At 36.7% G+C, this 15,454-nt stretch overlaps 1 protein-coding gene across 1 annotated transcript in view; it reads right to left on the reverse strand.

The window, feature by feature from the left end:
* Nucleotides 1-429: 429 nt before the first annotated feature.
* Nucleotides 430-15,454, reverse strand: part of LOC149618172 (uncharacterized) — a 28,690-nt gene continuing 13,665 nt past the window's right edge. The window contains exons 6-7 of the mRNA XM_089853961.1: nt 2,325-2,475; nt 430-1,393 (exon numbers count right to left, since the gene is read on the reverse strand). Coding sequence (XP_089710087.1) covers nt 999-1,393; nt 2,325-2,475 — 546 coding nt within the window. The 3' untranslated portion in view covers nt 430-998. The remainder of the gene's footprint in view (nt 1,394-2,324; nt 2,476-15,454) is intronic.

Consider the following 15,454-nt stretch of genomic DNA (forward strand, 5'->3'; position numbering starts at 1 on the left):
AACGAGCTCAATTTGAGCAATTAACTAAAGAAAAAATTATTATTATTAAATTAAAAATATTAAATTGTCTTTAAATTTTAATATTTTAATTTCCAGCTCAATTTGAGCAATGAACCCCGGGTTTATAATTAACCCGGTATCTCATTTAAATTAAATTAAATTAAATAATTGTTAAAATTAATTAACACGTATTAAAATTTTAATCTTGACATAATTAATGTTATGTTCAACTGTCGACTCGAATAAGCACTCTCGTTGGTTTATTTCGGTTTAGTTTTTAATTTTCCCAAATTTACATCATCGTTAAATTAAAATTGAACATTAGTCTCTCCTCTACTCGTAATTATTTATTTAATTATTGGAAAAATTTATTTTAAAAACCAACAATACCCATTTTTAATTTTTTTTCATGACAGCAATATTTTTTTTTAATTACGAATATAAACCAACAGATAACGTTTTGTCGTATAGGAAGGTTAAGTGTACGAACGTAGCCATTAACTTAGCCTCTCTCTTTCTATAGTAGTTGTGTTTCACGACAATTTTTTTTCAGGTGAACCTTTAACCCTTTGAGTTTGATTTTAATTAAACTAAATAATATTATAACAATCTAAATGAAACCGTAATTAATCATGAATTAATTTATTGATATACGTGAACAAATATTCATGGTTGATGATATGTTTATAATGTAGCGCTTACGTCACTCGAAATTAATTAAACGCACCAATCAGAATTAAGTTGGATTAATAAATTGAAATCAAAGTCAAAGGGTTGTTGGGTTCATTTTAGTTAAACACGTAGTTCTTGTATATAATAACTCATATGTATATACGATCTATACAAACTCCTAAGAGGTCAACTTACGCTCGAAGGTCAAAGGTTATAGGTCAACCCTCGATTCTTAGATTTTATTTTTTATTTATATATATATTTCTGTATTCGTTAAATGTTTTAACTCGAGTTCCCTTCAATGTTTGTTTGTTTCACGCGTCACGTCACAGAAATCTAGAATCTAGATTTTGATTGGTGTTTTCGATCATGACGTCATCATTTAGGTCTTGATTTTCATTGGCTAGGACTTGCCAGAATTCTTTCGGATTCAGTTCGTTTATACGTTGAGTCAGATCTTGTAGTCTAGCGGTTGTTATGAACTGAATTTTGGCTTCGGCTTCGGCTTCCGATTGACTTTGACTTTGACTTCGGCTTGTATCTTGGCTTTGACTTCGACTTGTATCTTGGCTTTGACCCGTTTCGACCGACTCCTCCTCTTCCGGTGACGTGGAAGGGACGTTTGGATCCCTTCTTCTTAAACGGGGACCCAAGTTACTGACCCCTAGTTGAGTCGTGTCCAATGGCGCACCGTACCAGCTACCCCAATCATCAGAATATACTGAAAAATTAAATTTTAAAGAAATTTAGTAGCTCTGAAAAAATACTCCATTTAAAAGGTTATTTTAAAGGTTTATTTTATTTTTATAATAGAAGTTAATCTTCAATTAAGCTTTGTATAATAATAGTAACTAAGCTTAAACCCTTGACCTCGCGTCTAAAAATAGCCAAACTCGCATTGGGGATCGGATCACTCGATGGTAACCGGGCAAAAACTCAGAAGCAAGAAATAGATAAAAAAAAAAACCGGTTTTTTGCCTTCTTAGAGACAGAGAGGGCTCAAATTGGGAAAATCTCTCTCTCAACTCCTAGAGATTATCCCAGAGAACTCCCTTGAGGATGACAACCCAGGGATGAAAAACTATCCATGCTTCTTTCGACACTAGACGGGTTAAGAAAATCCGTAGAACCCCATGCAGAACTTTGTCTTTGTCTAACAAATTAATTAGTCTCTCATAGCCAATGACTTAAAAAATTTATTATTGCCATTTGTGACTGCAACCAGATTCATTGCCACCTACTGGTACTTAGGTGGCGAGAGGGTACCATTGTTACTGAACCACTCTATAAAGACCAATTTTATTTAAGTAACTATAGAGTCTTCTATAAACAAACTCCATTTGGGAAGACCAAAAAGGACCTCGGGTTCGTTAAAGTGTCATGGTTTGGCAACTACGCAATTCGTCAAGCTTTGTACAGTACCAAAGGGACCTTTTGAAAATAATTACGGAAGTCTTTAGTTAACCGCGGTCGGCTTTTCTTTGAAACCCCATAAGAATTATAAGCCTCAATATAGACCACAAATTACACTTAGTATTTGACCGCGATGCCGTCTATTGTTTTTTGTTGTTCTTTCTTTTAATTTCGAATTGCAATTGATTGAGGTTAAAAAACTTTTCACTAAATTAATTAAATCTTTATCTTTCTTTTACCTTTTTTAGACTGTAATGCAAATGGTACGCATTTCCCATAACGTACGCTACCAGGAGCCGGAAGTGACGTGAACGAACAATGCAATCTTGAACCGGAGCAATCGCAATCACCGTCTGATTTGCATCTTTTGAATTTCAATCTGGCGCAACTCTGAAATGTACAAAAATGTAATGAGAAAATTAGAAAATTCTCATCAACACTTGGGTAAGTTTATCTGTTTAATTTCTTTGTTATTGAAAATATTTTAAATTTAAACTTAATACGAGTATATTTAATTCAACTCTGAATATTGCAAGCCCCCCTTTTACTAAGAAATTATTTTAAAACCTGACTCCTAGGCCTAACTCCCCATTTTTCTCTAAAAGCATCTTAAAAAAAATATGAATTCAAAAAGAAGCAAATCCGGTTTTCAAAGAACGCAATATTTCCGGCAGAATTTTTAAAAAAAAACCTCCCCTGTAATTTTTAGTTTCATCCAAAATCACAGTAACAATTTACTTTCGTTATTCCCAATTGGTTCGCTACCCACGGTTGAACACGCATTTGCAACTTCGACCAAAACAGTCACCCTCTCATCATAAAAAGCTGACCAGTTTTTTTTTTCCTTTTTACAATTTTAATTTTGGTTTTAAATAATTTATTTGAGTGTTGTGTGACTCTTATTATGTCCTTCAAGTACAGCAAACTTGTTTTCTCTCTCTCTCGCAATCTTAAACTCGTCACTAGCATCACAGCGGGGAGAACCTTACCCCGGAAATGTAGAAACTAACTGACGAGTGACGTTATGGGGGAGGGGGTCAAACTTCCTGTTGCGTTTCCCGTTCGATACCGAGGAAATTCTACTATTTTTTTTTTGGTTCCTTATCTTTTCCTTAAAATACTCCACCATTTTTCCTCAATGCTACTCTCTAGTATGAATTGAATATGCCATTTTGAAATTTGAGACCTCACGAAGTTGCCTATAGCGTAGGAGGAAAATTCTCTCGCCTCTTTTTTTGCTGCTATTAAATTTTATCGATATATATTTTTTCGTTATCATCGGCTTTTGACTCGTCAAAAATGACATTTATTTAAACAAGAGCATTTATTTCTATGGCCCCTATATTGTGACTTCACCCTGAGCATTGCTGTATTGGGTGATAAACATTTCTACAGGGGCTATGGGAAAATACATGGAGGTGGAAACCCCTATATGTTGGCTTTCCTTAAAGTACACTTTAATGTTATTTCTATGGCCCCTATATTGTGACTTCATCCTAACCAAACACACGGGTGTATTGCGTGATAAACATTTCTACAGGGGCTATGGGAAAATACATTAAGACTTAACCCCTGAATGCTGTCTTTTCCCATTGTTTTCAAAAAATCATGTATCTTTAAGATAAGACTTAAAAAGATACGTCCTTTGGTTTCCCGAAGTTAAATCCAAGTCATTTCTGGCCAAACTACAGGAAAAATCAGGGAAACCCACAGCTGGCCATACTCGCTAAAGCGTGAAGTAAAAAGCCAGTCAAGAAATAAAGCAAAAAAAGAAAAAAAAAGTTCTTTGAAACACTGGCTCTTCCCTGTAACCGATCGGAATTCTACCAAAGACTAGGGATAGTTCTCCCTCAATGCCTTTCGCCCACGCATTGTACAAAGTTGCTTAGCTATTCGAGTGAGTGTCCATCCATTTAATACAACTTGCAACCGGCCCTTGTGGGGGGCAAAGGTTACATACATTTTCGACTCTCAAAATTCAGTTGATTTTCCATAGAACTAACCATCCACGCATCCCACTCATAATTGCCATCCCTACACTGGTTGCGAATAGAGTAGCCACACACGCTGCAGGCTGAGGCTCGCCAGTCGCAAATGGAGCGTGGAAGGTTATAGGTGCTCGCCGAGAGATATCGAATGGAGAGGTGTTTTTCGAGAGGGGAGAATTATATGGAATTTCCCCTTACAAGAATGTTACGCAACAGCTTGCTTTGCCCTGGACTCGGATCGGTTTTCCACGATACCAATTCCCGTTGAGATTGCCTCGTACTACTTTCCCATGTACGAAACCTTACCATGGCTTATCCCTACGCCCTTATATTCTATTTGTTGTTATTTACCATGGAGATACCAACCAACGGAGCCAACCAACTTTGCTTCGATTTAGTTATGGGAAAGGAAGGAAACTCCTCGGTAAGCCTTGACTGGCTTTCTCTCCAATCTTAATTGAATTCGTATTGGGAATGTTTCGATTTTTGACCGAGTTTTCAGAGCGGTTTTTCCCCTTTCAGGTATTTTTCGATAATCGTACAGAATTTAAATTAGATGATACCAGCGATTTTTAATCGATTTAATCTTTTGAGGGTGGAATGCGTGGGTGTTATTGGTCAATTATCCTAAGACCTATTCGCACTAAAAATCGCAGCTCGAGTATTTATATTTAAATTCAAATTAGATACTAGTAGATACCAGAGATTTTTAATTGGTTCAAGCCAATGGTGTTATTGGTCTATTAAGACCTATTCGCACTCGTTGAAGCGCTACTTTGAAAAGCCGTCTTTACCCGAGCTCACTCTAGTCTGAACGGAGAATCAAATAGAATTTTTCAAAGCCCTGAATCGGAAAAGGGAGGGTTAGACTCGCAGTATTCTCTATGAGTGTCACGAACACACTTTTAACGGTCGTTGAGTTTTATACTTATGATTGATGGTGGATGGCCCGCTTTGCTAAATTTTGGGCACCTCCTTCTCCACCACCTTCTTCCCTTCCTTTCCACCAACGCCTCTTAACACACTCTAACCATCTGACAAAATAAATCGAGAAAAATCCCAAACGACACGCCACGCCACGTTGGCCCCTTTTACCCGAAAGAGAAATTGTCAATGAGAATTGTTATCGACTAGTGACACGTCCCAATACTTTAAACTGTACGCGTGGCTCTGAAGATAACACAGTCTGCCGTTACTGTTATTATATTTAAATGGTACATTATAAATTAATAACCGAATTAAGTTAATAAATTAATTAATTGTTATTAACGTGTCCAAATAACTTGTTAGTAATATTTAAATGAGTTATTAGTGTATGGTTAGTTTTATTTAACTTTCTATTTAAGGTCCTGAATTAAGTTAGCAATTTAATTTTTAATAATATCAAAATAACTTAATTGTTAGTAATATTTAAATGAGTAATTAGTGGATGTTTAAATTTATTTAACTTTCAATTTAAGGTCCTGAATTAAATTAGCAAAATTTAGTTGTTAATAATATCGAAATAACTTGTTTAAATAAGTAATTAGTGGATGCTTAATTTATTTAACTTTTTATTTAAGATTCTTTAAATTAAATTCATTATAAATAATGAATTGGTTTAAATATATCTGTTAGATAAATTTATATAAATTTTAAATAAGTAATTAGTTTCTGTTTATATTAATATTAATTTAACGTTTTATTTAAATTTTAAATTAACTTTAAATTGAGGGGGAATAAAAATTCGTATTCATACTCTATATAGGTACCTTAAGGCGAGAAATTTTTTCCCTCGAAAAATTTTAAGTCCGCTTCAAGCTACATATACTTGCAATCAAGTTGTCTTTCAACGCTTGATACGTTACTTAAATACCAATCTAACCTGTTACTGCGCCTAAAACCGTATCTATTCCACCATATTCCGTAAGATTTCTTCTCAAGTTAAACTGACTAAAACCAGCCAAAATAGGTAGGCAACGGTATAAATTTTAAGGGCTGTTTTTATTCAAACCCTGCGCCATCATTTCGTACTGCCTTTAAAAGCGATGATTGAATTTAATAAAAATGATGACAGTTTCACGGTACAGAAAAGGTCTATATAGAGGAAGATATTCTTCACGGTTTATTCAGTTTTCGTGGAATTTTATAGGCGACGGCGGTTGAAATAGAGAATTTGCATATTTATAGCGAAACCACGCTGAAATTGATTCCAACACCACCGTGGTTGGCTGGTTGAAATAACCCTGAAAAATATATTCTAGTTTTGAAATAAATTTTCTTCGTCTCTCTATATTTAAGATCTTGGTGCGGTTATTGAGTGTTTTTATATATATTCGAAATAGTGTTTAAATATTTTGAATTTTGAAACTGTACAGGGTGTGTTACATCCAAAAAGGGGTGGAGGTAATTATGGGAACGAAGTATTTATTGTACATGAGTGGGATGCGTGGTTGGTTCTATGGGAAATCAACTGGATTTTGAGAATCGAAAATGTTAAATTTAACTTCTATGAGCAGCCCTTAGATTTTTATTGAGCCCCCACAAGGGATGTATGCACCCCCTAACACAAGTTATCATGAACATTGGAGAAGTGTTTATGATTGGATGACCCCCTTAAAATTAACTTAACAAACTGAACAGGCAATTATTTCTAATTTAATTAAGGGGTCATTCGTAAAACCTACTAATCATTACTTGTTTAGAGTTTAGCCAGGGATAGATTTAATTAAATCTATCCCTGGTTTAGCAGTAATGACTAATTTTAACCCAAGAAGTTAATTGTAAACCTATCGTGGCTTCAATACCTACATACATTTAGAAATATATAATTGGTATCTCTATTTAATTATAATAAGGTCAGGAATGTCTCTATGAAGGCATTTTAAATGCCGCAGGACTCTCTTGGATTTGACCTTCGACCTTTAGGTATGAATATAATTAAAATGTTACAAAATTAAGCCATCTAAAATTCCCCGTGGAAACTCTACTTCTCTATGGTATGAGAAACGCCGGGCCGGAAGAGGTTTTCCCCTTTTAAGTATCTCTCAACATTCCGCGAATATTTTCAAGGACTTTGTCGGCGGCCAGCAGCGGGCGTCAGCTTTGAGTTGGTTTAGGCCGAAAAGATGATATATTTTATTAGGAAATTCCGCGTCAGGTCAAAATATACAAACTGTAAACAAAATTAAAACATTCTCGTGGTAGACTCAATTCTGCTTTAAAAGGTCAGAATTCTGTTTCATAACATGATCTTAGACTAGATTCTGCTTTAAAAATCTAGAATTCTGCTTCAAAACATTCACATAAGACTCGATTCTGCTTTAAAACGTCGGTACTCAGCTTCAAAACATTCTCTTAGACTCGATTCTGCTTTAAAAAGCGTGAATTCTGCTTCAAAAAATTCACCTAGACTCAATTCTGCTTTAAAAAGCCTGAATTCTGCTTCAAAACATTCACATAGACTCGACTCTACTTTAAAATGTTAGAAATTTGCTTCAAAACATTCACATAGACTCGATTCTGCTTTAAAACGTCAGAACTCTGCTTCATAACATTATCTTAGTCTCAATTCTGCCTTAAAACGTCAGAATTCTGCTTCAAAACATTCACATAGACTTGATTCTGCTTTAAAATGTTAATTGACAACTAAATTAGCTCAAAGAGATTTCATAATCGTGTATCATGGCTCAGTGGGTAGAGACGTTGAATGCCAATGCTTAAAGGATCAATCTTCGAAGTGGTCAGTATCCCACAGTGGATCAGTGCCCGAAGTGGTCAGTGCCCGGTGAAGTCGTGTCCGAAGAAGCTCGTGCTCAGATACCGTAGTTATTTTTTATAGTTAGTTTTTATGTCAAATAAGACCACTTCACACTCGGATAGTCGCGGGTTCGAGATCGCGTAGGCGCGGCCAACTTTTTTATGCTCGTTAGTTTTTAGAGTTAGTTTTTAATTCAAATAAGATTTAGTCAAACGATTTCTGTTTCTATATGTATTTGTTGTGTAGTGGTTATCGCATCCGCTTCACACTCGGAAGGACCCGGGTTCGAGACCACGTGGGTGCGGAGAAATTCTTTTATGCTCGTTTGTTTAAATTGACAACTAAATTAGCTCAAAGAGAGTTCAGAGGTCGGTATCCCAATTGGGGTCAGTACTTCATGAGGTCCGTATCCCAATTGGGGTCAGTACCTCATGAGGTCGGTATCCCAATTGGGGTCAGTACCTCAAGAGGTCGGTATCCCAATTGGGGTCAGTACCTCATGAGGTCCGTATCCCAATTGGGGTCAGTACAACAATAGGTCGGTACCCCAATTGGGGTCAGTACCTCATGAGGTCGGTATCCCATATGGGGTCAGTACCTTTTTTTGGTTGTCTCATCCGCCCCAAATCCGGAGAGGCCCGGGTTCGATACCGCGTAGGTGCGCCGAAGTTTTTTAAGCTTTCTAGTTCAAATTGACAACTAAATTAGCTCAAATAGCGTTCAGCAGCGTGTTTCATGGCGCTGTTGGTAGCGCCATTGAATGACAGTGACAGAAAGATCAATCGTCGAAGATGGTCATTACCCAATGAAGTCTTGTCTAATTAAGAAGTTATTTTTTTATAGTTAGTTTTTAATTCACATAAGATTTAGTCAAACGATGCCTTCATGTATATGTATCTGCTGTGTAGTGGTTATCTCACCGGCTTCACAAGCGGAAAGGCCCGGGTTCGAGACCACGTGGGTGCGGACAGATTCTTTTACGTTCGTTTGTATTTCAGTTAGAAATCTGCTTCAAAACATTATCTTAGTCTCAATTCTGCTTTAAAAATCCAGAATTATGCTTCAAAACATTCAATAGACACAATCCTGCTTTAAAACGTCAGAACTCTGCTTCAAAACATTCTCATGGACTCAATTCTGCTTTAAAACGTCAGAATTCTGCTTCAAAACATTCAAATAGACTCAATTCTGCTCTAAAACACCAGAACTCTGATTCAAAACAATGAAAAAAATCCCAATGTTTATTAACCGTCATCAAAACAAATTAGTTCAGTAAAAATTAATCACGCTTAAATGCCCTAACCCTAATTCGCTTAAGCGTACAAAATTAAGTTAATTTGCGTATTATATTAAAAGCCAAGCTATATGGGATAAACTTTAATAAACGAGACTTAAACCATCATTAAACGTAATTAAAATGTGTTTGGCGGAAAAGAGAACTAAAAGCGAAACGGGGGGGCAGAGACGCTAATAAAGTTTATCTCCCCTCCTTCGTTGACGATGACACTTATCAAACGGCGCATGCGCTAACGGGGACGCCTCCGTTCAACCCTTTATCTCTTTCATTCATTGTTATCAAAAGAGAGTAAAGGCGGCTATTGTAGAAATACAAGCTGAAAATGAATCAATTTCCCAGTAGAAAACACTGTAAAATTCATCCCTTTCAAGAATGAAAACGGCTATACGCTGTTTCCAAAATAGAATACGATAATAACTTTCTATACTGAACCGAGGGGATCTACACTAAAGCGTTTTATTGTTTCTTTAGTGTTTAACCTCTCGCCGGAAATAAGTATTCCGTATATTTACTTCCGATTTGGTTATATAAATTAAGCCATTGTTTATGAACGGAAAAGCTTCGCAATTGTTAATTGGAAATGTTTAATTAGTACCCATTGTCTCTAAGTTCATCAACATTTTAATTATTTATATATATTATAATTAGTGAGATATTAATAATCATCATTAAATTTTAAACCCTTTGTTTAGATAAATAAATATATATGTATTATAAAGAAACATTAGCATAGTTAAGGTATGCATTACTTAAGGAGACATATCTTAGCACTAACATAAGAAAAGAATAGGGGTGCTAATGTTTCACAGCTTCTTTAGAAAGAAAGAAAAAGTGTATAGGCCTATACAAGCGATGCCTAACGAGGAAAAAATGCCTTTTTAATGTTCGCCACAAAATGGCGCTCTCTCTCTCTCCGAGTTGCCTTGCGTTCCCTCCATTCAGAAGTCACTTTGCACCAGAAATATATCAACACGAAGTTAAAGGAAAACTTCAGTTAACATAACAGATTATACCTTAAAAAGAGCGGCTGCTTTTTCTAAATATAATAGGGATTAAATATTAAAAAATAAATAAAAAATTACCTCTTATTACAATATGATAATTAGTACATTTAATTAGAATTAAAAACAATCAAGGACTACTGCCTCGCCATCCGCCATTGCTTTAGTGCAGGCGTCTGCTAAACCGAACCGCTTACCCCTACGGGATTGGATGAATTCTCACAGGCTAAGAGAGGTAAGGGGTAAGGTCATGGTTCTGGGTAGCAGACGCCTGCATTAAACCAATGGCGGATGGCGTAGCAGTAGTCCTTGATTATTTTTAAGACTAATTAAATGTACTTATTATCATATTGTAATAAGAGAAAATTTATTTAATTATTTTTTAATATTTAATTCCTTTTATATTTAGAAAAAGGCCGCTCTATTTAAGGTATAATCTGTTATGTTACCTGAACCTTCCACTGAGTTTGACCCTTCGATTAATGACGGACTTATAAAGTTCCAAATAATTTCTCATAACTTCTGTTTTAATTTACTTTTGATGGGAAAAGTCTCGCGCCGTGATGCGTGTGTTTTGGCCTGGAGCTGATGTTAGAGGAAGGGAGCTTACAATGAAAGGATTCCCTGGAAAACTCGCGCCAAAACCAGCTCTAGTGGCGGGAAAACGGGGTGATATTTCTCTTGAACGGGGGCACGGACGGTGGGGCACGGTGTGGGTGGGCGGGCCTTCGTAGTGAAGCTATTTATAGCTGCGGACCCGAATTCTTGAATGGAACCCGTCCTCGCCATGCGTAGTGGCCCATTCTTATTGGTGGCGAATTTTATCGAAAAAAGGGGGGCCCATTTTTGAAAGGACCCCCCTCTCCCCCTATCCACGGGGGCAAAGGGGGCCTTCCAGGGTAAATAAAGTTCGTTCGGAGCCCCAGGGTTTAAGAAATCAGAAATTTAATATATTTTCAGGTCCATGCAATTTTATTGGGGAAACTTCTTAAGTAATATTGAGCGATAATTATTTTTAAATACGTTCAAGAGCCCATATGATATTAAAATCTTTTCGTTAATATTATACATACAGGGTGTTCCCCTTTTTCAAAGCACACCCTGTATCATTTTGAAGGCAAGGATCATAATGATGTTGTAAACACTCGAAATAAACGAACTCCTAAGGCATGCAAATAATAATTTAAGGTTTATACGGTTGAAAACGTCTTTTTCTTGGTAATCCATCAATTTCGGTAATCCTTTAGAAAAACAATCAATTCTTTAAGCTTAGAAAAACAGAGCGACTATTCGAGTTAAGAGCTTTATATCGATGAAAAAACTAAACCACCAAAAAAATATATATTTTCCATCTATGGCTTAAACCCATAGAAACGCCTCAGAATCGTAAAGTTCTGATTTAGTCTTTTTTTGAAAAAGGGCTTAGTGCTAAAATCACCTCGAACGTCAAAGCCCCAAAAATAGAATATTAAGCCCCTCGTTTATGGGTTTGGGGGGGGGGGCAAGCGTGACGTCACCCGGAGACGAAGTGGGCTGTGGGAGTGACCCTTAATGGTTCGTTTGGTCAATCGTTATTGAAAGGAGAATCTATTTTTAAAACTACCTGTTAAATAAAATTTCTTCCTTCCTTCCTTCATCGGGTTTTGTTTGTTGACGCGGTTACATACTCCGGATCTTTAAAACCTGTTGGTCAATTTCGTGACTTGACCATTATTGCAGGGTCAAAAAGGTCAGGAAAATTGCGCCTAAACAATTCATGGAAAATCACGGAAAATTTCATGGAATTTGAATCTAAAAATCTTCTATATCTATATAAATCAAAGTCCTGACTGACTGATAATCAACGCCCAGCCCAAACCGCTTGCCCTAGAAGGCTGAAAATTTGCAGGAACGTTACTCATAAGTAGTAGGCGCGTACCTAGAAAGATTTTTCCAATCCGCCGCCATCTTAAGAAATGGCGACCAGAAATGTAAAAAATCTTCTCTATGCAACAAAGTCCGGGCGTTTCAACCGATTTCGCAAATATTTAGTACACTGGTTTCCTTTAACCCATAGACGGGCTGAATGGTCTTTCGGGTTCGATTTGTTGCCATCTTTTTAAATGGCGGCCATAAACTTAAAAACCCTTCTTTATGAAATGATGTCCGCGTGAAAAGTAATAAAAAAATGCATCCCGACGGGCTGACGGGCAACGCCGAGTGCAGCAAAACCAACTGATAACTGACACATTTTGAATCCCTCATTTTATATTCGATTGGCATTGAGAAGAAAATTCTCTTATCTTGAAATTGCCAAAAAGAGAAACTCGCCCGAGCTTATAAAATGAATATCGGCTTATTATTATTAAACGGCACTTAATAATTTGTGTGCGGAGATTTATTCTGAAAAGGAGAATTAAGGGCTATTTTTGAATAAATTGGAATTATAAATAGGTTAGGTAGGTACAGTGACGTGTTGTGTATAGTGTTTATCGCAATATTACGTCCGCTATGACGTATAGTACTCTTGGATAGAGAGGCGATTTCGACCAATCAGAATTAGAATAGAGGGAGAGATAAAGGTGACTACGTCATAGGGGGGGATCATGGATGTCGTCAGCGTAATTTGTTATTTTAAAAACTGAATTTATTTTTACTTTGTACTTCCTAAAATAGCTACACCAACGTCAAGCTTGTCGTTGAGTTAATAATCAAACTGTATATACAAAATGATAAATAACTTGGAAATAATCATTGTCTAGGTTATATACTATAAATAAACGCATACGGGAGCTGCAGCAAGCATGCATGCAACGGAGCGCGTTGTATCACGGTGGGGGTGGTTTCCGACTGTGGCTTCCTTTTCGCGCTTCCTGTCTCGGGAAACTTAACTTCCGGTCGGAGTAGCTCACTTCCTATCCTAGTCTCCCGTAGTAGCCTTTTCAACTAAAATCTGTAGCGTAACTATACAGAGGTGTATGCAACTTGCCTCGTTTCAAATTACACTAATGTATATGCCCAAAAACAATCGTAGTTTCTAGTTTGACCCGGATAATGTCCGACTGACCGAGCTGGTTGGTATACTAAAGGGTTATACTCTGGACACCATGTTTGTATTACTGTTGGTGCACGGTAGAAGATTGAAGCGTTATATTATATGGAAAAATAAGTTACAGTGCGTTTCCAAGGAAGAGATGGTATCGAATTCATCTCTGTTTTTTTTTGTATTTGGTAACGTCCGTAACCTTACCAAACCGTATATGGTTACCAAAGTTCTTTCGCTTTTGGTTTCGGGGATAGGTAGCTATGAACAGCTGTAGCCATTTTCTTCTGGGCCAGTATATTAATTCGACAGGTGTCTTCGTGTTCGTGTTGGTTTAGGGTAGAGTTTTGCGAAAAGGAAGGTATTTTTAGATATGTGCATATACACTTGAACCATATAGTGTCTTATCAGCTTGCAATATTTCTAATTATAAAGCTAGGGGTATTGTTCCAGAAAGGGAACCTAGTAATTATAGGACCGAAGTATTGTACATGAGTGCAGGGATGCGTGGATGCTGGTTCTATGGGAAATCAACAGAATTTTGAGTGAATCGATGAAATGTTAAATGTAATAACTTCTATGAGCAGCCCTTAGATTTTGATTGAGCCCCCACAAGAGATGCACCATTGCACCCCCTAACACAAGTTGTGAATAAACATTGGAGAAGTGTTTATGATTGGATGAGCCCCTTAACTTTATCTGTTCAGTTTCTTACGTTAAATTTAAGGGGGTCATCTGTAAAATTCTCTAATCATAACTTGTTAAGGGGGTGCATCCAACCCATCTCATTAAATTTTTAACTTAATCCTGAAATATGAACCGTTATACTTGGGCGAATAACAATGCTATATTCGACTGTTAATACACCCCCTTTGCTGTACGCATGAAGCTTCTCGGATTATTTATTTGTTTAAAGTTACCATTGTTTAGGCGGTCATTCGAAAACATTTAATGATAGCTCTCTCTCTACCCAATAAAAGATAAGACGCTCCAGTCTATAGTTCAAAGCACTGAACGGAGGAGATATAGCTTATATCCTACCATGCATGGTGCTTTTTATTCCTTCCCGAATGGAATGGAATTGAATCTCATATATAAGGTCGTTCTCCCTCCCCCCAGGCTGTTAAAATAGATAGAGAGAAGGGTGGTCCGGATAACCGTGGATCTCATAACTCTGAGATTGTTATGTCTTTGTGGCAAATCAACTGAATTTTGAGTGAATCGAAAATGTTAAATGCAACTTCAATTTATGAGCAGCCCTTAGAATTTGATTTTTGTCCCCACAAGGGATGCATCATTGCACTCCCTAACCCAGAAGTTATATCATGAACATTGGAGTTATGAATTGATTTCCCATAGAACCATCCCACTCTATTCGGTCCTATACCCTGTAGGCCATATTATATTTCTATTAAATCAAAGAATAGTTCATTCACAGAACAATAAGGGTAATTTTCTGTTGCATTAGCGCATTTTCCGCAATTCCTGCAGCAATTTTCATTGCGAGGAAACGTAATATATTCTTGAAAATTGGTCTAAATTTAAAGTATAGGCCTACACATTCTGAGTACTGCATGGGTTGTTTCATCTAGTAACTTAATACTCTACGTTTTAAGTTGATTTGACCATGTTCCTCATCCACCCTCTCTCTCTCTCTCTCTCTCTCTCTGTTGGAAACTATCTTCTGGAGGGTTCATTGGTGGTTGAAAGAACGAACGAACGAATGGGCTGCGAAATCCGATATCATCATTCTTTGAAACTGGGCTAGAAAGATTTCCACGACCACTCTCATTCTCTCTCTCATTTTCTCTCTCTCTCCCTCGTTTAAAAGTGACTTAATGGCGATAGAGTGCCGCTTCGCCCCCTCCTTCCTTACTGAAAGAGGGAAGTTAATCAGGAACCGGAAGTCCAAAGAAATATTTAGAACGCAGTTCCAAATTCTGGGAAAAATCTAATGAGAAGAAGTTAACTTTCTACGAATTTTTCCTTTTCATATTCCAGCTTGCAAAATTTTAGTATTGTTGTAGCAAGTACGTATCGATGTCTTCCCCAAGCTAATGCAGCTATCCTAGTAAGGAGCTAACCATTTCAAAATTGGTCATAGAACACGTTCGATTCAAAATTTATGATTACCCATTGAACCATATAAGTATTACAACCCAACAGTTTTTGGAAGGACATCCTGTACAGTGTCTTGTAGTTTTAGAATTAATTGTGAATGACCCCTCGGTATGTTGAACCTTAACTCCATTAAGGTTTTAAATTTACAAAACCCATTAATTAACGTATGACCCGGTTAATTAGAATTACTTAAAGTTAAAC

Source organism: Phalangium opilio, unplaced genomic scaffold (assembly GCF_054372755.1).
Source record: "Phalangium opilio isolate 3A_F unplaced genomic scaffold, DU_Popi_V2 ptg000209l_1, whole genome shotgun sequence".
Lineage (NCBI taxonomy): Eukaryota > Metazoa > Arthropoda > Arachnida > Opiliones > Phalangiidae > Phalangium > Phalangium opilio.